At 38.2% G+C, this 25,047-nt stretch overlaps 2 protein-coding genes across 3 annotated transcripts in view; one reads left to right on the top strand and one right to left on the bottom strand.

Moving 5' to 3' along the window:
- Positions 1 to 1,208, bottom strand: part of LOC117382894 (melanopsin-A) — a 34,902-nt gene extending 33,694 nt beyond the window's left edge. For both annotated transcript variants that reach the window (XM_033980135.2, XM_055227432.1), the window contains exon 1: positions 1,046 to 1,208. In XM_033980135.2, coding sequence (XP_033836026.2) covers positions 1,046 to 1,066 — 21 coding nt within the window. In that variant the 5' untranslated portion in view covers positions 1,067 to 1,208. The remainder of the gene's footprint in view (positions 1 to 1,045) is intronic.
- A 12,909-nt stretch (positions 1,209 to 14,117) lies between these two features.
- On the top strand, positions 14,118 to 18,388 carry prorsd1 (prolyl-tRNA synthetase domain containing 1). The gene is made up of 4 exons (XM_033979723.2): positions 14,118 to 14,280; positions 14,715 to 14,840; positions 16,831 to 16,920; positions 17,955 to 18,388. Exons 1-4 carry the CDS (start codon positions 14,128 to 14,130, stop codon positions 18,165 to 18,167), a joined length of 582 nt encoding a protein of 193 aa, XP_033835614.1. The 5' UTR covers positions 14,118 to 14,127; the 3' UTR covers positions 18,168 to 18,388.
- The last annotated feature ends 6,659 nt before the right edge of the window (positions 18,389 to 25,047 follow it).

Here is a 25,047-nt window from a genome sequence, read left to right as displayed (position 1 = left end):
TATTACCTCATGATATCACAAGTTGGAACAGTGTTTTCAGTTTGAGAGAAGAACTCAGCCTAAATATGCAGGATTTGTGTTAAATGTCTGAATGAAACAAAACTCAACTATGTTTGTGATGAGGAAAAAACATTAAAACATAGATCAGAAAATAGTGTAATATGGCGCCTTTATCAATAATTGTGCCATGTCATACAGGGGTGTATTTGTTTTAGACACACTTCAGCAATTAAGAAGTATGTGATGCATGACTTGTATTTATGAATGAAGAGAATGAAAATTTTGGGTCCTATCTTTAACGATGTAACCAACGCGTGAATTGTGTTATATGAAATGTTATGATTTTGCCTTTTTGATAGAAGCTTAGACCAGTGCTTTTCAGCTCTTTATGAATCACGGCACAATTTTTGTTGTTGAAAATATTCCATGGCACAACTCAATTAGGGGAAAAAGTGTCATAATGTAGCAAATAGCCTGTAGTCCATACCCTTAAGTTTGGCAAGGGGGATGGTTTTGCTTTCTTTCTTTTCTTTTTTTTTTTGGAGCAGGACACTTCACTGGGTAAAATAATGAAATCCCTGTGTGAATAATTGAACTCAAACTGATATTTTTTCAAGGCACATCTGGAAATCCCTCAAGGCTAGTTTTGCCCGGTGCATTGGTTGAAAATAAATTACTTAAACCAGCCTAAATCTCAAATGTGCTCTGGAAAGAGTGATATAAATGTTGAATTTTCTCAAACAAATTTCAGCAGAAGCAAATGAGACAATGAATGAAACAACATAGGCTTATTTTTCCTGTAGCACGTGGTCTAACTGAACAAAAAAGGGCTAGTTATTTTAAAACGGCTCAAATGTTCAAATGGTTTACCTTTATGCTAACCGCAACAAGTATTAAACATAGCTAGGCACGTTAAAATGAGACCCATTTCAGTCAAACAATGCGGTTTTATAATGGTTTAGTTCAGCTGACTTTGTTATCGCAATAAAAAAAAACAGCTCGAAGAAACAAAAAATTTACAAAAACAAAGTAAATGGTAACTGACCGTTGGGGCCAAACCGGGCATCTCCAGAGAGCGGCGAGTGTCCACAGTCCCGGAGCCGTTGACGCTGCTCCACGCGGACAGAGCCAGAGTGCAGTTCGGGGGCTCGTGGTCTGCGCACGAGAGGATGCTAGAGTGGCGCGCGGGAGGCAGTGGCGCGCTTTTCGCTCCCTCGTCCATCCTCGCGCTCCTGCTGCCGCACTCCGGGCTGCGTGTGTGCGTGTGACGCCTCTGTATGCCGACACAGAGTGAAGAGGAGAGCTGTGGAGGGCGAGCAGGTAAACAGGGAACACCAATGGAGCAGGTGGAGTTAGACGGCTTGGGAGGACACGTCAATAAAGTAATAGTGCCTACGTTTAGTCGAGTCTACTATGTGTGAAAGGACATAAAAGCAGGACTAAACTAATGAGCCAGCACTAAGAGTCTAAACCGGGACTAGACATCAGGTCCAAAGCCAGTATCAAACAAGGGGTCGACACTTTATTTAGGTTACATAATAGACCTACTCTCAACCTTAATATTTGTAGAATTTGACCCTATAGATATTGCGTGCAGTTGACTGACACATTTTTGTCTATTTAGGTCTGTGTTAAGATTTTGTTGGTCATAATTATTGGATCAGAGACGACAAATGAAGCGGGAAAGTGCTTCGTCACCGCGCATGCGCAACCACAAGTGTAGGGTAAGTAAGCGTCACGAGCCTTTATTTATGCTACTGTCAGAGGTGGATAGAGTAGCCAAAAACTGTTCTCAAGTAAGAGTAATGTTACTTCAAAAATAATATTACTGGAGTAGAAGTACAAAGTAGTGGCCAAAGAAATTACTCAACTAAGAGTAAAAAAATATTTGGAAAAACTACTACCCATGTAAGAATAACTTAAAAGAGTTACTGTGGGGACATAACTTCTGATTAATCATTTGAAGTCAATGTAATTGGAACAACAAAACAAATACATACAATTAAATAATGCAGCAAGTATAGACACAAACATGAGACAAACAAAATCATATCTGAAGTAGCTGCAAGAAACAAACGTTCAAATCATTTCATATTGTCAAAATAAACCTTTTGTCACTTGTAGAATTACAGTGGGAAAAGGAACCAAAACTTTTACTCAACTAAGAGTACTGTTAAAAAAAATATTATTCAAGATTAAAAATATGCAGCTAGAAAAGTACTCTAAAAAGTTCAATTTCATCAGAAAGTTCCTGAAGTAAATGTAACTGAGTACTCCACACCTCTGGCTAGTGTGTTCAGATCATTTAGTTTAATTATTTAATAGTCCATGTGAAAATAATAGTTTATGTGAGGAAACTCTAGGCTTCCCTCGAGCAAATTGAACACACAGCTGTTAAGACCATTAAACATAGTCCCTGCTGATCTTTGTTTTCCAGTAAAGTCTGTCATTCCAACAGCAGCACTTGGTTTTATCAACTGGAGATCTGTGAGAAATACAGCCTTTGAGCCACAAAACAGCATTTAATTTCAACCAAAAACACGTTGTTAATAATAATAAGAAGATTATTTATTTTTCAGTCACTCACGGCCATGAAAATATAATGTAAGTTCAACCTGGTGGACAAAACCTGAGCCTTAGTCATTCCTTGCCTTTGCTTAACTGTCTCTTTCCGATATAAATTAATATGAAAAGATTTGTGTGTGTTTTTTCTTTCAGCTGCAGAAAAATCCCACCCAGCTGCATTGATGTATGTCTCAAAAACAGTCAGTGAAGTATTTTTTAACCTGTGGCAATGAGTTTTCTAACACTCAAAGAAAACGGCAGGAGTAGCATGAGATTTGACCTATGCAAACAACATATTCAACAGAATACATACACTACCAGTCAAATATTTGGACACACATACGGTACTCATAATTCATAAACTCACAATAAGACAAAAAGTACTTACAGTTCTTTACTTCGTTTCGACCTTCACAAGGTAATGTCTTGTCCTCTTCCTTTGTGCTAAAGCATGTATAGATTTTGCATAACACCAATTACAGTCATAGCACAAATGCACACATATTAGCATAAGAATAGAACAAGACACTGATTAAAGCAATTTAAGCCTGACCTGAGTTTGGGCTCTTTACAGTGAGCAGACAAAAGGGGCAGTATTTATAAGAGAGCGGTGAGCTCCACGTGGTCCATATGGGGATATATGGGTCTTTAGGTCAGGTAAAGCCATCACTTATCACTGATTATGTTGTATTCATTCACAGAGCAGTTTGGAGAGGCACTCTGCTTTGATTACTAGGTGCATGGGCTTGACTCAATCGCTATAATGTGGACAGATTAAAGTCTCCTACACATAGGCATGCAGAACTCTCCAAGGGATAAAATGTTTCGAATAATAGGACTATAGCAGGGCTGCACTAGGGTTGTAAGTACCAAAAATCAGATGCTAATTGGTACTAAAACTTGTATAAGACCTAAAATGATCTTGAGCTGTATCAGAGCAAGTATAAGACACATAGACTAGTATACACCCATGGACCATTATGGAACATACCTGGAGGGATTACACAGATATAAGGCCACATGAGAATATGAAAGATAGTATTGAAAATCACATTCTATCATTGTGGTATCAGAATCAATCCAGCTCCCACAGATGAATGCTGTCATTGTGTCCATGGGCAAGACACTTAACCCATCTCACCCTCAGTGTCTGTGTACACAGGTGTATGAATGTGTGTGTGAATGGGTGAGTGGTTCCTTGGTGTAAAGTGCTTTGAGTGCTGTTGTGGAATTTCTAATAGTAAAAAACCTTAAAGATATAAAATCAACAGAGAAGTTGTCTTGAATCAAAAAGTCTGGTTTATTGAATCAACTGTGCACAATTGTCCAAGAGCTGTTGTCCCTAGCAGTGTCGTCTCGCCCTCAGCTGACAAATATAAATACATACAGAGTATTTATACCATCAAAACAATCTTGCCAGTTTAGTCTAATCAAAGTGGCTGGGGGGCGCTAGACCTACGAGCAAGAGATACACCCTATACATAACAACAGATTGTATTACGAAGGTTAGGTCGAAAAGATCCATAACAATACAAATAAAGGTTTATGCTAAAGAAAGCCATAACAATTCTCCCCTTTTGATTATAATAAATCACATTTATTTTTAATCCACTCAACTTAAATCTTTATTTAAAAATCACACATGGAAAAACATGTACTCAAAATCATACCTGAATAAACATTTCAAAAAATGAATCTTACACCTGATCAAAATAAAATTACAGGAATAACATAACTGTTGTAGTCATACTGATTATGGAACACATAAAAGGAGAAATACAACCTGATTGGTAGTGTTGATTTAAAAAAAATTTTTTTCTCTTTTCTTATTTTATAATTTTTTTTGGTTTTTTTGTTTAATCAAAATGCTCAGCAGCCCACCCCATGCCCAAGCCGTTGCTGGACGCGTCCCGCCGTCAGCCGCCACCCAGAACATGAAATGGAACTCACTGAGGTTGAATTCTGCTCATCTGGAGCATAAGTTGTGTAACAAACGAGTCGTCGTCAGAATCAGAAATATAATCAGGATCAGGTGGATACACAACAGCCTCAACATTGTATTGATTTTGAACAAAATGGGAACTCACTATTTGACGCATAGCTTTTAACAGACAGGGGATCACACAGGAACACAAGATTAGGATTATACCTACAATTTAGCCAGATTGATAAAAACATGCTGCCAGGAAGAAGTCACCCATTGAAGAAAGGAAAAGGAGTCAGAGGTGACAGTATCCCCTTCCATTACATCACAAAGTCTAGTCAAATTGGCAATACCCCTTTGAATAGCTGCCCCGTCTTCATCATTAGCAGGAATATAGGTACAACAACTTGAGCCGATAATTGCACACACACCACCCATGCTAGCAGTCAGGTGGTCAAGGACAATACGATTTTGAAGAGCAACAGCTCGCAGACCATGTAATTCAGCTCGCTGGGCCTCGAGAATTGAGATTGTGGTATTAACGGATGAGGAGAACCTATAACTGAGAGTCTCCATTCTAAGCATTAATTTTCCTACACCGATTTGGGGAAACAAGGAGATGAGTACTTTCTCCCCTGTGGTCCAGAGTTTGTGGTCATCTGGGACATCAGTACCCCACAGTGGATCATGGGGTGCCATTTCAGGTACACTCAGGGCACGTTTGAGGGAGAGCTGATACAATATAGGAATGGTCAGCGGGAATTGCTGCAGCACAACGGCCAATCCACCCTTGTGGAAGGCAGTCGTACATACGGTAGCCACACAAAAACATATAACCTTCTGAGGGGACAGTGCCTAATACATCAGGAATAGCATAATAGGGTGCACAAAAGCTCCCAGGAGCTGCCTGAGAGACGTTTAACTTGAAGGAGCCAGGCAAATAGGTGCAAGGACTGTATACCACAGAACAGTAAATCAGGGGAAATTTGCCTATGTAAACTGGTTTGCGGGTGACATTAGCAGTGATAAGCTGCTCTTCGGACTGAATTTGGGTATAACACACAAATTTAGAACCAGGCCGAATGTGAACTGGATCGAAAATAGGTTCATGACCGGGATTAAGAGCTGACCTGATAGTGGGCTCACAACTGGATATTGTTGTACTGATGTTTGGCACCAGCAGGGTTTTAGCAGCTGCTAAAGGGAGGTGTGTACAAACATAACATTCGGACCGATTGTGACTGTCTGCACATACTTTACGTATTGGTACCAGTAATTTAGAGAATATGGGGTAGAATGATTGTACGGCTTCATCAAAGCTTCTAACCAGACAGTATCATCCCCTGGCAGATTGCGTTTATTGTGAGTAGATACAGAGTGGAAGAAACCCGGGGCGTATATGAGCCATAGGATGAACATTGTCAACACCACAGAAAACACAAATGTGTACCCTAGTACTGTGAGGGGGCTTGCAGCAGTCCATTTAAAACGTTTCAAACATTTAACCCTCGAGTCTTCCCACTTGAAAGTTCACTGGGACCCACCAAAGGGCCTGGTCCGGTCTCAGTGGTGGGGGCAGCCTACCCCTTGAGCCTACCCCTTGTAGCTCGGGAACGGAGGAGGGAGCAGCGTCCAAGCCAAATTGTAAATGCTGCAGATATTTAGATAGAAAGAACAAAATACCTCATCTCTTTATAGAAAAATCTTTTGCCCCTGTAGTTTAGGCAAGCATTGAAATTCACTGTACGTATGTAGATATGTGTTTATTAGTCCAGTGAGGTTCATCTCATCTTTCGTTGATTTATTTTAATAGATTATTCAGACTTTTTTTTTTTTGTTGAAGTTAGCCACGTTCATTCTAAGTTTATTGTTAATGCCATCTACCTTATTCTTAGTACATCGTATCCTCTCCTTCAGTAGTGGGAGACATGCTTTTACTATTTTCTCTGCATTGTGGGCTGGGATGGGATTCTTAAACTCCTTGTACTTGTATTAGGCACTTGAAGGTACATGTTACTGTTAGTTTATCTGTTCATATCTGAGTCTTCTCAATCAATGAAATCTAATCACAATTGCAATACTTGACAATAAAGTACAATTCGATGTTCTAAACGGATTTCTGTTCTGAAGGAAACTGAGCACTCAACCAGTTGAAGTTGTAATCACACATGCTTTAAGTTGGTTGCTAATGGAGACACTCTGCTATACTTTAATCACTTCACTTGTAAATTATATAATTAGGTAATTGCGACAATGCAAATGGTGGCTACTTTGAGCATTTGAATATGAAATATACTTAAAGGCTCTGCACCAGATTTTTACTGTCTTAAAATTGCATTAAACGGATCTAGTTAAAAGATGTGCAGTGAACCCAAGTTATTCCACTATTACCTTATGCAATCTGAGCAATGTCATTTTCACCGCAATTCACATGCTAACATACACTTCCTGATTCTCGGACAATAAAATGCTTTATAATTAGATGCAGACAGCACGCAGCGGTCTTATTTTTAGGCTACAATATATCTATACTGGGACAAGATTTCTCTCAAATACATGGCAAAAATGTATTTATTTATTTTTTTAAAGATGACATGCTTTTTTGTATGTAGGCCTATCTAGTATCAAAATATGACATGTGTTACATTTTGTTCACTATAAACTGTAATATTAATCTAAAACAACTATACAACTTAATAGAAACAGGTCCATTAACTTCCCGTTCAGCGCTGCAGAACTGATAAGCCTCTTCATCGCAGCCAGCAGCAGATTTTATTTACATTTTTATTGTTGAAACATTAGCTTCATTTTTGAACCCTACAAGTATAACCCTGGGCCAGATACATTTTTTGGTAACTGCAGGGAAAAGGGCGGTGAAAAGAGGTAGGAGAAAACAAGAATTTTTGGAGCACTCAAGTCTCAAATGCAGAAAAATACAGGATTACTCAAACAGGCATGAATCAATTAAAATACAACTTTGAGCAAGGTAATGGTGAGGGAAAACAATGTTAACAATGTCATCCTGTTTTAAAGCTCATTAAATAGTTTTACACAATGTCCCCTTTAAATTGTATTTACTGCTACACAGTACTCGTGGTCTTTTTCTTTCAAACAAATACAGTATTCTGTTCCGCCACCTGCTGCTCCCACACCCCCAACATGGCTTCTGGAAATGTCACATATTAATTATTTGTCTTTGCAGAATCAATACAAAAATCTGTAAAATGTATTAAATCAGGTGGCACAAGCTAACTCTGCTGCTATTTGTCATGTCCCACTATGTCCTGTCTGCTTCCCTTTTATTTTGCAAATTGTTTTATTTTGAAGTCACTTACTTAATCGTTATGTGTGTACTTTTGTGTGTTAAAGATTTTTGACCATGTTTTTGGACACTAACTATTTCATCTTATGAAACCTGCTTAAAACGCCTTCCTGACTCCGGGTCTGTTTTGGAGCCATTCGTTGTACAAACCTGACACTTTTGTGGTATTACTGGTCGTATTGAAGGATACACTAACATATGTTTGTACACTTCATTATCCCTGCATTCTTTTTGAATCTATGTAATCTCTTATGATCTATTGGCTTATAATTATACGCTGTAAACTCATTCTAATAGGATCAACAGAAGATTAAAAATGAGAACATTACAGATTTACAAGCTATACATCTGTTTTGGCTTTAGTATAAAGGGACTCAAATCCAAAATGTGACACTGGGTGCAGTTACATGTGCACTCAAAGTGAGATTACAATTCAGATTTTTAAAGTTTTTTTTAAAATGACATTTAAAATGCATTTTTGTCTGATTTCTTACTGAGCATGGTCCTTTGGATCACTCACATCAGATTTTGCGATCATTTAAATAGTCTTAAAGGTTCAGTAATCAGCAGCGCTCGGCAGCCTTACTGTTAGCGTTACAACTTCTTCTACAATTTTACCTCGATGAGGTTTTTGCAGAGTCACACTAAAATGAATATTTTTATTTATAGATAAGACACTGGACAGAGAGGGTGGATGTCACTGACAACATGTTAAACACTACATAAATAAACTTAATACTTCACCAGAGACACTTCTGTGTTTAGAGAGAGAGTTGTTTATGTCGCAATGCTAATGCTAATGCTAATTTTAAGCTATACCGTAACAGATATTAAAACAACACCACAAACTGAAGAATTTTACATATAAAATATATTGTTGGGAGGTCTTTATTTTAATACATTTGAAAATTAATAGGTTGTTTATTTTATGTTTTGTTTTGTTTTTTTATAAAAGTGACTGTTAGCTTTGAGACACAGTGAGCTAGCTAGCGTACTGCGCAAGAGTCTATTGCAGTGGTTCTTATCCTGGGTTCGATCGAACCCTAGGGGTTCGGTGAGTCAGTCTCAGGGGTTCGGCGGAGGTCACGACACGCACCCGACTCACATGATTTGCTGACTGCGAGCGTCTCCAGACGTTGGCCCAATTCAACAAATGCACCCTTTGATGTGCCTATTGAAGTACCCGCCTGACTTAAATGAGACGTTTGAACGGCATAAAAACATAAAACAACATAAAAACGAAGAAAAGGAGCAGACTTAGCTGTGAAAATGACATGAGAGTGGCCAAGGTGAAGCCATGCATTTCTGAACTGGTCTCTCAAAGGCAACAGCAGAAGTCACACTGATTTGCAGTAAATATTCATTATTATTCTAGCCTGATGGAAATTAGGTGATGGGTGTGTGTTAAAATGTTTAAAATAATAAATAGCATAAATACAATAAGCTCATTATTGAAATACATAAGGTTAAAATTTTAAATAATTTCAGTGTGGTAGTATTATAAAAGGTCATGTCTTTGTTAAAAGGTATGTATGTAATTTGTTGTGAGTTCATGCATTGTATTGGTTTTATTCTTTGAACACAGTGATGTTAATGCATGGTTCATTTTCTGCACCAGTAAAACATACATAGGTCTTGAATTTGAAAAAAATTATATTTTATTTTTCAATAAAGAAGGGTTTGGTGAATGTGCATATGGAACTGGTGGGGTTCAGTACCTCCAACAAGGTTAAGAACCACTGGTCTATTGTATTTGCTGTTTAACTGTGAGATTGCAGATTTGTTGACTTTGTTTATATTTAATATCTCTGTGATTACTGGACTTATCCACATCTGAAACAAACACTGGCACAAAGCTTGATACCTTCTGTATCAGCATAAATAAACAAAAATTTATCTATTTTATTGAAAAAGCTGTTGTTATTCAACCCCCAAAAAATGTGATAAGACATGGTGAATATGACAAGTTAATGATAAGGTTCAACATTTGTGGAGTATTAAGTTTGTGTATTTCTTTACAAAACAGCCAACCTCCAACAGTTGCCTCGACCCCTTCCCTCCATCTGAAATTACAACATGTTGAGAAAAGTAACTGGAAAAATACATTATAGAGGCCACAGCAGCTAAGAATACTTACTGTATAAGCTATACACAACAAGCAAAGACCTAAATTAAGTGCCTATTCTCTACGGTGAAGTGCATAAGCTTCAACGCACAAAGACCACATTAAGGACATGGCTGTGTTATTTCAAACATCCTTCACCTTGTTTTATAAAAAACTACATATTTTCTAAAGACTGAGCAAACTTTTTTTTAATAGTATAATTTTATAATATAATAAAAGAAATATATGATTGTTTTAGTCATTTCAAATCTATATATAAGAGTAATATGCTCTCCTGGCTCTATCTGGGTATTTATTTCACATTAAAGATGGTCACATATGATGATGTCATGCTCCCAGTTTGGGGGAAAGAGACAGATTACATTGAACTTTGCCATTAAATATCAAGAAGAATTTAGGATTTACAAATGTTGAGCCTGATCATTTCTATTAGTGATTAGACCCAAGAACTTGCTGTATTATAACAAAAATCTGCTTTTTAACAATATTCATTTTAGTTTTTGTCCTTCTTTATCTTTATTTATACAGGCAAACCCAATGAGAGCTTTCAGACTCTCTTTTTCACGGGTGTTTAAAATACAGTACACACAAAAATAAACAAAACAAATAAGTCTATAAGTCCGTTATCATATTTTAACCATATTAATTTTAGTTAGCTACTCCCCACCTGCATTAAATACTATTGTTCTAGAGAATGTTGTGGTGTCATCTCAAACACAGCAATTAGATAATAGATTAATTTTGTTTTTCTAAACACAACATCACAAACAACTTTCAAGGACACAAAAGCACATACACTAGAGACAGACAGATATATACGTTTTGACTGATGCTGTGGCATCCTCCTATTGTAAAATCTATAATCATGTTAAATGTAGAACCATCTTGTTCCTTGTATTCCTATATCTAAGAGCAGCCAACAGATAAACATCCACTAACACAGAGCCCTAATTAAAAACTCTCAAACTGTATTTTACTGTAGTACGTTAGTTTGTATCTGTAATGAATCATAGAAGTGATTTATTCAAACTTTTACAGCTTAAATCTTATCATATAGCCAAAAAGTTATCAAAAAAAAAAAAAATTGGTACAAAAAATGTACACATGATAAAAAGTGACCCCCAAAAAATATAGTTCCAGCTTCATATATTGAATGATAAGTTGACACAGTGATTATGGTGACATGCCTAAGTGTGGGTGAAGGTGCAGGAGGTCTTTTTCTCTGAGGAGGATCAAAAGGAGTCAAAGTACAGCTCAAGAGCCAGGCATACCATCGACGTGGGTCATCCAGGTTATGTAAGAGAAAAGACAGCAGCTTAAATATTGCACACACATGTGCTGATCCTAATGTAACTCTTTTATCAGCTCTTGCCCTAAATATGAACAGAGGCAGATTAACCTCTCCTGACCTTAAAACGTCCACCTAGGTTTTTAAAACTACTTTCTTATGTTCAGACATTCTAGTCTTTTGCATCATAGATATTCTCAGCTTCTTTTTGTGAAAAGTCCTATTTCAGATGTGGAGATGCTGCATTATTTAACAGATTAGAAAGAATTAACTAAACTATAACTTTCTCGATGTGTTGTGTCACGTACATGATTCCACAGAAATAGAATGTTAAAATCATACTTTATCATTATCCATGGGGAGAGATATGTTTTATGCTATAATGTGGAAGACAATAGCCAAAGGAACAACAACATTTCCATACAACATTTCCTACATTTTTCAATACAATAACAACATCCACATTGAAAAAAACAATTTTATTTTAGTCTGTTTTTTGGCTAAAAAGTTACATAATGTGGCTTTAAGCAAACTTTAGTCACAGAGAAAGTAATTGCTGTTTCGTGCTGAAATGACACTGGAATCAATTCTGTTCACTTATTTCAAAAACATTCGAAAGTCTGATAATTGACCCTTTGAAATCATAATTAAAAAACAATATAGAATTATGTATTGTATCATTTATACATACAAAATTATTAGAAATGCATTTTTTTCATTTGTAAAATATAGGTATATTCAATTGATTTGTATAATTGTTTTAAATAGCAGAAGAAAGTAACTCAGCTAACTGTTTTAAACCTTCCACAGTAGTCTGATGCCTGCCGTCGTCTGGTTGTCTTCAGCTGTGTCTGGACTCCTCTGGACCAGGACTTCTGCTTCAGTGCTGGGTGATGAGAAGCAGCGTGATACACAGACTCCTCACAGACCCCCAGGTGAACAGGAAGTCAATCAAGGAATATTACCTCTTTAGCTCCAAACAGCCCGTCACAGGATACACAGGAGCAACTTTGGAGTATCTGCTGCTTGTGTGTGTGTGTGTGTGTGTGTGTGTGTGTGCGTGGGTGTGTGTGGGGTGTGTGTGTGTGTGGGGGGGGGGGGGGGGGGGGGGTCAGAGGGGTGGGTATAGGAGAGGGCACACATTTGATCAGCCAGTGTTCTTGGTTTGGATTTGGGGGGAGTTTGTCTAATATTTTGCTCAAAAAGTACAAATATTTGATCCATAAGGTTTATTTTGTTTGCATGTTTGGGGGTGGGTGGGTGAGTGGGGGTGAGGATGGGGGACATGAATTTGTTCAGTTTTCATCTATTGTGCTATGGATGTGCCCGTGTCAGTTTACAGATTGAAAAGAATACCATCCACCGTAGCCCAATGTCTGTTGTGGTCTGGTTTTGTCTGGACTCCCCTGGACCAGGACTTCTGCTTCAGTGGTGGGGGATGTGAAGCAGCGTGATACACAGACTCCTCACTGACCCCCAGGTGAACAGGAAGTCAATCAAGGAATGTTATTGACTTTTTTGCTTTTACCTATTTCTGCTGAGTCTGCAGCTTCTCCTCGTGTTTGGGTGGGTTCACTCCATGTGCTCAGGATTCCCCCATCGACCTTAAATATGATCAGTATATGATCCTCCAGCTGCTTCAGACTCAGCAGGCACTTTTGCTCATTTTTAAAGAGTAAACACAAGTCCTCGAATCTAGACCAAAATGATGATGAAGGGTTTGCTGTGGATAAACCTGAGATGCCACTTTAATGTCCACAGTGTATAGATGTGTGGATCACGTGATGTGGGTCACGCAACTGGACTTTTTTCTTTTTTTTTTTGCACTAAAAACATTTGTCTTTACTCTGAGTGGGGTTGCACCTCCACAAACCTGAGAGTGTTCTGCAGTATTGTTTTAAGGTTATGCAGGTGACCACCTCCTGAAAGCATGCATTTTTGTATGATACAAAAACATTAAAGCAGACGTTACAACAATGTAATGTAACTGGATATGGGGGCTTTACATACTGATGTTCTACATGATTGATTTTGGGTCACATAGTTTAATCCTAATGTGTACCTCCCATGCACTTAGACATTATAGGTCAAATGAACCTAATATGTGAAAGTATGTAGAGTGTGTGTGTGTGTCTGCTGACCCGGCGCCTCACTGCACTTTGGCCTTCATCAGCCTCAAAGAGCTACTGTGTCCTGCGCACACTCTGATGTTCTGGGTCAGTGTGATCAGGACACATGCATTATAGACAGCTGTTTCATAACACTGTCAAAGCATTGTGACAGCTCGTCCTTCAGCACACTCACTGTTACACATATTCTGAAGGTTATAGCTATTCGATTCACTGGTCAATGGAGTCTTAGGTGACCACATTTCTTATTTGTCAGTTAATTATTTTATTAGTATCATATGAATGTGTGCACAACAGCAGAGAGGATAAAGCATGGACTGAGTTTTTGGAGTGAGAGTTAAATCACTCTCCCTAGAGGAAACCCATCCAGACACACTTTTCATTTTTTGTAAAAATTTGTGGGAATAACTTGAATTCATAATAAATCTTAATAACACATTTCTGCTTTGACTCATGTGTTTGTGACTGTAGTGTAAAAATACTGTTTACTTTTCAGGCCTGTTCAAAAATGTAGTAGAAGTAGTAGTAGGAGTAGAAAGTACAGACAGTAGTACAGTAATGAAGTATAAGTGAAAAGTATCCACTATAAAATGCACTCAAGTAAAGTACAGATACCTAAAATTTCGACTTAAGTACAGTTCTTTACTGCTTTTATTTAGTTACGTTAAACCACTACCGTTAGTTCTCCAGAAGATGGCAGTCTTGCGCATCTACCACTGCGCATCAACAGCAGAAGAAGAGCGTTCCACAGCGCGTGTGTCGTGGCGCGTGCGCATGCAGCTGCTCAGGTTCTCTCACACTCTGCTCAAACTCTCTCCCAGCCGGTTTTATCACAGATATTCAAGAATGTCAGAGGAACTACGAGCCGAGCTGGAGAAGTATCTGCAGAGTCTGAACATCCAGACCAACTGTGTGGAGCACCCCCCGGTAAACTTTAAAACAGCAGCCTGAACATTTCATGAATGAACCAACGAATCAGTGCAGCTACTAACTTAGCTTATGTTCAACAGAAGGACATTTGAGCCTATAATAGCAATAATACTCATCATGAAACCTTAGAACAGCGAGCGTGGGCAGCTGCATGGACTGTGGGCAGCTGTCAGCCAGAAAAATAGTGTTTCATTACAATTTCTTAGCTATTTCTATCATAGACTGATTGCTTGATAATATGATTATGGACGTAAACACAACTATCAACTGCCATATAATAATGTCCTTTTCCAAACTGATTGTATTGAAAATAATTGATTTAAGAGTACCTCCCTTTATGAATGGCAAATGAACATGATTAGATGTGTTTATGTCTTTGTTATGTGTGGCCTATATCTTTGTAATGCCCTGCTCCTCCTTGGTCCCTGCAGGTGTTCACTGTGGAGGAGATGATGCCTCATCTACAGGGAGTGAGTGGAGCTGTCTCCAAGAACCTCTTTCTTAAGGACAAGAAAAAGAAAAGTCTCTGGCTGGTGTCTGCCAGACATGATCACCAGGTACCAAAAAAATACTTGCCATACTTAATAAATTTACGCAAGGAAAACCCCACTGTGCTCATAATTATAAAAAAATATAAAAAGTAAACAACATAGTAGGACCTGTTTGATTAAAAACGTGCTGGTGCCAGGTTTAATAGCATATACACTACCAGTTAAATGTTTGGAGACACCCTTTCATTCTATGTTTTTTGTTTTCTTTATTTTTTCTACTTTCTACATTTTGTCTAAATACAGAAGACATCAAATATATGTGTATATAAATGTAGAAAGTAGTAAAAATAAAGAAAAAAACCCTCCAAACTTTTGACTGTTAGTGTTTGTTGCAGGGTTGAGGCATACATGAGGAAAGAGCTACTATTTAAAAAAAATGTGAAAAGAGAAAATATTATTTATTCCAATCCGTGTTTGATTTCAGAAACTGAATAGTGTTGGCCCTGGTTAGTAGTCGGATGGGAGACCACTAAGAATACCAGGGCCACAGTGAGGAGCCAGTCACTCTAGTGCATACTGTTGTTGTCTCCATGGGCAAGATGCTTCACCCATGTTAGTGATTGGTGGTGATGGTCAGAGGAGTCGATGGTGCAGATTGGCAGCCTGTCTTCCATCAGTCTACCCCAGGGCAGCTGTGACTACAATAATAGCTTACCACAACCGAGTATGGAGTGAATGAATAATATATGAAATTGTAAAGCGAATTTGAGTCTCGAGAAAAGCGCTATATAAGCCTGATGCAATATTACTATATATATATATATATATATATATATATATATATATATATATATATATATATATATATATATATATATATATATATATATATAATATTTATATATAATATATATATATATATATATATATATATATATATATATATATTTAATATTTATATATAATATTTATATATAATATTTATATATATATATATATATATTATATTTATACAGCAGAGAGCTCCAGAGCTTAGGGCTGAACACAGACAAAGCCCGTTCCTCTAGTTTTAGGTCTTGCTATGTCCATGAGCTGGAGCTGGCCTACATCTAACATCTCCATGGAGACAAGCAGGTCACAGACTTGCAGACCCTCCAAGTTACATAGTGCACCTTTAAAAAACAAAGCATAAAATATTAATATAGCGGATAAAATATTAAAATTCTTCCGTTCAGTACAAATTGAAACTGACGTGTAAGTAAAATAAGGTGCCAAAATCAAGGCTTTTTAAAGTAGTTCATAACATAATTCAACACTATATGTGTTTGCACCTTCCTGTGAACTAGAATGACTTAACTACTTAGAAGTGGATTGAGTTCATGATGCAGACAGAAGTATATACAGAATACAGCTCATCAGCCCTTGATAAAGACAGTTCATCACAAGGAGTCTGGAGGGAGGGGAAAACTGCTGTTCAAAAACTGTTAATTAGAAAGTATGGAGACATTTAACTTTGACTCTATATCATATTAAAGGTGTTATAATAAAACCAGAGTTGTGTTTTGTGTCATTCACACATGTTTGTGTAATACTGTATTATTAGTCTGTCTACTTCTCCAAAGCTCAAAATGGTCTGTTCCACCTTGTGATGTCATGAAGTGGTAGTTTTCAAGTTAACAGCTCCTTTTACCTTTTATTTAGTAGAAATAGGTAATTCCAGGGCTGAAATTATCCAAATGATTCTAGTGAAGGTGTGTGGAGTTTAAAAACACAGTGGAGCACTTCCTGGATTACCACATGACATCATAAGGTGGAACAGAGTGTTTTCTGTCTGAGAGAAGAACTCGGCTTAAATATACAGGATTTGTGTGTTAAACGTGTGAATAAAACAAAACACGACTTCAGGTATGTTTGTGATGAGGAAACAACATTATAACATGGAGAAGAAAATGGCGTAATATGGGCCCTTTAAGTCAGTTCATTCAAAAGGTGAAGAATTAGTAGATGCAGTTTGAGTCTGTTAAAGTCCAGTGGTGAGTTGCTCTACTTTTCTCAGGTGAACCTCAATGACCTTGCAAAGAAGCTGGGAGTTGGCAGTGGGAATTTGCGCTTTGCAGACGAAGCAGTCATGGTGGAAAAACTCAAGGTGAGAGCAAGATCAGAATACAGGACAAACAGGGTAAACTTACACAGCAAAGCCTACCAGTGTTATGTCTGAATGGCATGTCCTTGGCTCTCCATGCTGTAAAAAACTACAGAATGCCTCAGATCTGTACTTGACTGCTTTACACACATCTTTTCGGTAACACTGGCAAGTCAATTGTAATCTGTTTTTAAATACCTTTTGGCCACATCCCACCAGAGCACCTACAGATGACTCTCTTGGTCCACTGATGCCCTCACTTCTCAATTTTTTCAGTTTGATTTAATTATTTCTACTTTTTAATAATACGGTGTATTATTATGTAATTATTTTATTGAATACAACATGTTCTTTGTCTCATTGTTGTTTATTTACCATAAAGAAAGAGGTTGATTTATGCTGCTCCAAATTTTTCAAGTATCACTTTGTTGAAGAGTTCTATGAGCACATATTTGTTGCTGTTGCACATAGTATTGAATTATGGATAATGATATGTATGTATATGTGTTCTTTTTCTAGAAAAAATCTTCTATCTAGAATCTACAAATTACAGCCATTAGGGTTGTGAAAAAAACAAGTATAAGACCACATAAACTAGTATGTGCCCATGCACCAATAAGGAACCTACCTGGATAACTGATGGATTACAATACACACGCACACAAACACACACACACACACACCCCCACACACACACACACACACACCCCCACACACACACACACACACACACACACACACACACACACCTACACCTCAATGGTGACAAAATCACTCTTTAGACAATAGCATGTGATTTTCAACATTAAATTTGAGTACTTTTTTATATTACCATGTGTCCTTATATCTGTGCAATCCGTATATCTGTGCAATGTGTATATAATTCATATATAAAATATATAATTCAGGATGAATTTACATAAGACAATCAACCAAATGTGAGACAAAATGGAGTCTTTGTGTGTTTTATTATGACTGAAAAACCTAGTGTAGTGTATCTGTAAAAATGTTCCCCCCCACTGTTCCCTGTGTGCCAGGTTGGCCAGGGCTGTGCCACTGCCCTCTCCCTCCTGTTTGACAAGGAGCAGTGTGTGAAGTTTGTCCTGGACAGTGACCTGGTGGAGGGAGGCCATGACATGGTCTACTTCCACCCCATGACCAATGCTGCCAGCATGGGCCTAAAGCCAAAAGACCTGCTCCTCTTCCTCAAGGAGACGGGACATGACCCCATCCTGCACAGCTTTGAGTAGACCAGACTCTCACATCAAACTGTAACCTACCAAACGGCTTTAAAAGGACAATGTCATCTCATCTGACTTCAGCTGGAGATTAAGAGGAAATCTGCGGTTCTGATATACGCACAGACCTCACTGAATACTGTTTGGCTATTGTGCCAACTAAGCATTTATTTAAAAGCTAAGCTAAAACGTATTAGCTTTATTTTACTTACGTTTTTACTACACAAAAATAATAAAACATTAATAACTTTAAAAAATAAGCTGTCCCTTATTTTAATTAATGCCTTGTGACCTTTTGAAATGTAAGGCATTAGTTGCACAATACTTTATTGTGCCATGTTTGGTTTTATAAAGACAAACACATAAGACTATGACCTTAATATATCCCTTTTTATGTAAAGCTTTTTTGCATATAAAAATTAAAACATAATTTGTGTGGCGTTTTAAAATGTTTTATTAAAACTGTTGCTATGATGCTTCTAATTTGAAAAGACTATGACGCACACAGTACAAGAACTCTTTTTCCATTGGAAAATGCATAGATGAAGCTGATTTTCTGAGTATGTGTTGCAGTGACCCTAGAGAGCCACTAGATGGCACCGTAGACCGATAATAAAGACCAGCTGTACGCGGCTGTACGCGGCTGCACGAGACTGCCTGGAACATGAGGCATAGTAAAACCACTTTTAATTATAAATTTGCTCCCTATCCCCATAGGTCTATCATGACGCTTCACTAAGGACTTTTAAAAAGGCTTAACAAGCTATACTATTTCCAAGAGAAAACATGATGGCTGATTATCATTATAGACAATAACGCACAAATGGCCTTCTTTTTGTCACTTCCTTGTTTGGCTTTATTGTGTAGACGTGCACCGGAAGCCGTTTGCCCACAGACGGGAGCCTGACCTGACCTCGCTCCGGTGATGCTGATATCTGAATAGGTCCATGGGTGATGCTCATGGATGTGTACAGCGCTGAAGGTAAGCAGCTGTCTGCCTCGTGACGCACTGTGCCCTGCTGTGCGTGCGTGTGCGTGCGTGTAGGTGTAAGTGTGTGTGCGTGAGTGACCATGGCGCATCTCCTCAGGCTCTGCTACCTCCCGAGCTGAGAGCTCTCTGAGGTTGTGCGCACTTAGGTCTTGGAAAAAATGCAATTGTAGTTAAATTGTGAATCAACATGTATGCATCATGAACAGCCACTAGCGCCTGTTTGGGAGAAGTAAACCTACTATTTCCTTAAGTCAGTAGTAGCTGTCTGTGAGTCATTTCTGTAGCCAGTTTAGTGCCTTGCAGTAGGACATTAAGCTTTACTCTAGAAAAAGCCTTACAAAAATGAAGAGGTCTTAATCTGACAGGACGAGTTCTGAAGGGAAAACATTTGTTTGTCATCTCTATTATTCATGGAGTTCAGCTTCTTTTTATAGGTGACATTTTGAGGACTTTTAACCATTCAGATAACAGTGTATTTTGTTGTTGTTTCTTTATCAAACCCCTGCTTGTAGGAGGGTTATATTTCATTCACACATGTTTGAGAAGACCAATCCTCTACTCATTCTCTATTAACTTTTTTTTTGTTTTAAAATAAATTCAAACTCACAAAGCAAAAATAGAGAGACACATCTAGGGACTGATGAGTTAACAAATCATTATTTAAACATGATTGGACAAAAAATAAAATAAAAGTTTTCTTATTTTTGTAGATTTCTAGATCAGAGAGTTTCTGAGTGGAGAGTTGATCTGTACTTCACATTTCTGTTGGGGCGCTGCCACAGAAAAGGCTCTGTCTCCTCTGGTCTTGGCCCTGGGCACAGCAGCAGGAGCTGGTCAGCTGACCTCAGGGCTCTGGGTGGAGTATAGGGCTGCAGTAAATCACTCAAATAAAGTGAATCCATAGAGTGCAGACATTCATTTGATGATATTATGACATTTTAAATCATCATATTATTTAAAATCATATGAGTACCGAGTGTTTTTGTAGTTGTTGGAGATATTTAAAGACTGGAGATAAGTATTTACTCCTCTTTCCTCTTAGTTCCTCTCAGTGATGTCATTGCAGTGTTTTAAATTCCATTGTAATAGTCAATATTTTAATTTGAAATTGCTTAATAAAATAAACATAATTCCCTGGGGCTTAAAAAAACTTTAACCAGCAGCACTTCAGTATAATGATAGTTTAAGGCTGTTAACTGTTTGTTTGTGTGAACTTTTTTTAAACCTGTTCTTGTTAGCGACCTTTGACCTGGGCTGAATAAACTTGTATTCTTGAAAAACATACAGCTGATGGCATCGCAAAGTGCCTCTGGGTGGAGTTTGAACCAGGCTACACCCAGAGATGGTAATTAATTCACTTGAGTGATTTTTTTTTTTTACTATTCTCACCGTGAGTAGTCCACAAGTGACAAAAACTTTATATTGACAATATGAAATGGATTATGCCAAAGAGGTTAATTTCAGTCTTCCAATATTATTTCCAACCTGCATTGATAAAAATGTGCATTATTTAATGTTTTGTCTTTCAAATTACATTAACTTCAAATTATAAATCAGATGTTACGTCCTGACAGTTACTCTTTAAGTTACTCTCACTGGAGTAGTACTTTTTCCAGATAATTTCTCTTACTGGAGTAATTTTTTGGATCACTACTTGTACTTCTATGAGTAATAATATTTTGAAGTAATGTAACTCTTATTTGAGTACAATTTTTGGCTTCTCTCCCCACCTCTGGGTACAACTTTGCACAAACAAACGTGCCACTTAAATGAAGTTTGTGGACATCTTCATTCTGTGCCTCTGATTGGACGGTTCCCCCTCCCCCTCTCCTCCACGTGTGTCCTCTGCATGCGTAATGAGTTGGTGTGTATTGTTGCATTGTTGCTTAAAATTAGCAACTGAATAAATGCTACATAGTGACATAGCGGTTCCCAGGCCTATGTTCACACGCTCCTGCTACGTCTTTGTATGGCTGCGTGCACAAATGTACGTGCTTCTCTATCGCGGTGGGGACATTTGAGACAGGCGCGTGTGTGTGGAGGGGTTAGGGTCAAAGCTGGGGTCAGTAGAGTCGGACTGGCTCTCTGATGGAGAAAGCTGTGAGGGAGGGAACAAGATGTGTATGTAGTTTACACATGTAATATGGAAATAGAATGTGTTAATATTGTTGACATTTTTTGACATTCGTAACAATAGCGACTATGGTGAGTTATTTTAAATAGAGTCAAGGGCTATCTCCTCACGCTATGTACAAAAGCTGACTGAATTTCATATTCTTTGTTTAGTGGCTGTGTATGTACTCTTTACCAGGGTACAGGGACTACTAGAGGCACAGTAACACTGCTCAATCTATAGCAAGAGTTTGTTAACACTGCTTGTAAACAAGCTAATCAATATGTTTCAGGCAAATGATTCCATCCTTATTTTAAAGGTCATATACTACGCAAAACTGACTCAAGTGAAGTTTTAGCCATGTTATAATGTTACCTAGAAAAAAAAAGTTTAGCTCAACAGATCGTGGTTGGAGCAGTGTTTTTGGAACCCCTTTGTCAACCACAACATCCTAAAACATAAACTCAGAAACCAGAACTTTTTCCAGCAGGCTCTCAGCTGGTTTACATCTTACCTCGGGTCAAGACTGTGTGTACAGCTCAGTGGCACTGTTTCAGCACCTCTGGAGTGTAAAACTGGTATCCCTCAAGGCTCCACACTGGGACTTTTGCTGTTCTGTCTTTATATCAATGAACTGCGATGCGATGAGGCTGCCATCTGTATCTATGTCACAGCTAATACTCCAGAGAAGGCTGTAGAGCTGCTAAACAAGCAACTGGTCAGTGTCTCCCTGTGGCTGGAGGAAAATTCTGTCTTTAAATCATTCAAAAATCATTTCAATGTGCTTCTCTGTATGCCAAAACTCTCTAGACAATTTTAAGGTTTTTATAAGTCAAAACACAAAGGACAATGTTGATTAATTTAAATATCTTGGTGTTGTCTTGGGCAGTCATTTTAATTTTGAAGCTCATATAAAAAAAATAACTAAGACTATTGGGACCAATTTGAATTGTTTCTGTGTAATAAGTCCATGTTTGTCAATTAATGCTGCCAAATTATATTTCCATGCAATGATCCTGTTACTCCTATTGTCTCACTGCCTGGGACCAGACAATGCTGTTGGCTGTGAAAAGTGTAGCCTCTCTCTACAAACAGGCCTTAAATGGGATGAACAAAAAGCCCATAAGATGGCACTACTCTAGAATCTAGAAAAGCACAAAAGTTTTGAAAACTTTATTAAGCACTCTAAATGTATAAATAATCGTGCCCCTGAAATTGTAAGTGATATGATCCAGAAATGTAATTTCTGTGGTGTCACCACAAGGGGCGCTGAAAACAGCCAAATGCAAGAGCACTTTTGGTCAGAGCATGTTCATTGTTTAAGGCCCACAGATCTGGAACACCATACCTGCCAAACTGAAAACTCTCACAGATCTGAACCAGTTTCACTGCAAAGTGAAGCACTGGCTGAAACTAAATGAAGGCTGTGAACACTAAAGCCACTTTAATAAAGTGTGTTAATTAATGTCATTGTAAATATATTATGCTGTGCTTTATGTTGTAACTATGTTACTGTTTGATGTGAGGGACCAGCTCTGCACATGAGCCCTAGATGGCCTATGGACATGGCATTGGTTGCTATTATAAATGGAACAATGCGCTGTGTTATGTCCCTTTTGAATAAATAAATAAATACATTGTACGTCACACTGACATGTGTGAGCGTTGATGTACATTTTTCAACTTTGAAAAGCATTTCCCTAGGTTCCTGAGGACCACGTGAATGCAGCAGCATTACCCCATACAAAAGATATTGTATTTTGATTTGAGTTGTGTTATTGCTACAACAGAGGACTGTTGCTAAAACAGATCCTTCATTCTGTCCAATTTGGGAGATTTTCTTACAGTATCAATACCTGTTCAAATGAGTATCTAAGACATGAGAACCCCACTGCCATAGCACAAGCAGAAGTCCAGCTTTCTTTGATTCTTGCAGAAAGTAAACCATCATGTCAGATATAGTCCTGGGTCAGCAGCAGTTGGCGCTGTGTGGATGGTTGGAGACTTAGACAGAGCTGTCTTTGTGATGGTGCTGCTGTAACAAAAGCACTTTTATGTCTGGAACCCACAGCATTGTCACAAGTGTACCACAATATTGTGCTTCCGATGACATTCCAGCTCTGCCACATGACTCACAAATGACTTTCAAATTACAGACTCTCTTTGTTATACTTTGTCAATTTCAGATCCTGTGTGTGCTATTGACAACTTACACCAACAGCCAATGGGTGTGGTCCTGTACTAGACCCTGATATGAAAGCTACTGATTTTCATTTAAATGAGATTTTTCAAATTTTGTACCACAGACTGTATAAAAAAGTGGACTGACATCACCCACAGCGTTCAGTCAAATGAAGCTCATCAAGGCTAGCAGTTGTAGGTGCCAATCTGGAGCTCGGTTGTTGAAGGTAACGTCCCTTCCCACCTCCAACGCTGGTTTAGCAGGGAGTGGGTGCTTTTTTGTTCCATTCACACATGTTTGAGTAACCCTTTATTATTTGTCTCTCATCACCAAAGCTCAAAATGCTCTGTCCCACCTTGTGATGTCAGAAGCGGTAGTTTTAAAGGTAACAGGTACCTTTTAATTTTAGCACAATAGAGTTTGGCAATTCCAGTGCTGAAATGATGATTTTACTGAAATGATTTTAGTGAGGGTGGATGGAGTTTAAAAACATAGTGGAGCACTTCCTGTGTTACCACATGACATCACAAGGTGGAACAGAGTGCTTCCTGTTTGAAAAAAGAACTCTAAATTTGCAGGATTTACATGTTAAACGTGTGAATGAAGCAAAACATAACTCCAGGTATGTTTGTGATGAAGAAACATTATAACATAAAAATTAATAATATGGGCCCTTTAAAGTTTGTTGTCATATATCACCCAGCCTTTATCCACTGTAGGTCTATATGACAGCAATATACATTCTTACTTCCTCCTAACAAATTCCCAGTAAGCCTATAAATAAACCAGTGTAGCTTCTTAAGATGCCAGCTACTTGAGTTAGCGTTCACTTGAAGGTTTTGTGACAATAGTGTGATAAATGTATGGTATTTGCCACCTAGTAAACTCAGCTCTTATTGGTGTTGTTGTGTGTGAATACAGAACACCAGCCTTGACTTTCACTTTGTTTGTTGAAACCAGATCTAAACGATTTGAGAAAAAGACCATTGTGATTGTGATTAGATTTGCGATTCATGTTTTAATAATAGGGTTAAAAGAATTGACAAACTAAGACGCGAATCACATTTCAGAACATGTTTGTACAGATCTAAACTACAGGGTTAGCAGTTTTTTATGCAGAATAAGCTGGGATATTTTGTTGTTTGTGGAGAACATTATGGTAGGCTGCTTCAAAAATTGCAGCGTTTGCGTTTTGCCAATTGCAGCCCTCACCCTAACAAACCAAATATGTAAACAGCCACAGACAAAACTCCTCTAAACACTATATTGTAACATCGTGAGTAAGTCTGACCTCACATTCACTAAGGTCATAAATATTACATGTCTTTGCTCCGGTCCCCTCCTCTGCCTGCTTGCCATCAGCTGTGGTTTTAGAGGTGCTGCTCTATCGCCTTGACGACCGAGTGCCGTCTGGTCGTCATGGGAGACGGCCAGAAATAAGCTGTCATTAGACATGTGTGAGTGTGCGTGCCTCCCTCTGTATAATCATGGAGCGTGTGAGGCTGTGTCTAGACTGCACTGAGCTGAGTGCTGGAGCTGGACTGTAGTGGTATGTGGGAGCTTTGTATTTCCGTTGTACCAGACACAAGTAAAGGGGAACAGTGGC

This window comes from Periophthalmus magnuspinnatus, chromosome 15 (assembly GCF_009829125.3).
Source record: "Periophthalmus magnuspinnatus isolate fPerMag1 chromosome 15, fPerMag1.2.pri, whole genome shotgun sequence".
NCBI classification, from domain to species: domain Eukaryota; kingdom Metazoa; phylum Chordata; class Actinopteri; order Gobiiformes; family Gobiidae; genus Periophthalmus; species Periophthalmus magnuspinnatus.
The sequence above is the reverse complement of the archived record's forward strand: the minus strand, read 5'-3'. Positions and strand labels throughout refer to the sequence as shown.

Excerpts from the sequence above, each read along its gene's own strand:
- prorsd1 (XM_033979723.2), top strand. The coding sequence starts at position 14,128 with ATGCAGCTGCTCAGGTTCTCTCACACTCTGCTCAAACTCTCTCCCAGC. Across the intron at positions 14,281-14,714 it reads ACTGTGTGGAGCACCCCCCG|GTGTTCACTGTGGAGGAGAT; the intron begins GTAAACTTTAAA and ends TGGTCCCTGCAG. Across the intron at positions 16,921-17,954 it reads TCATGGTGGAAAAACTCAAG|GTTGGCCAGGGCTGTGCCAC; the intron begins GTGAGAGCAAGA and ends CCTGTGTGCCAG.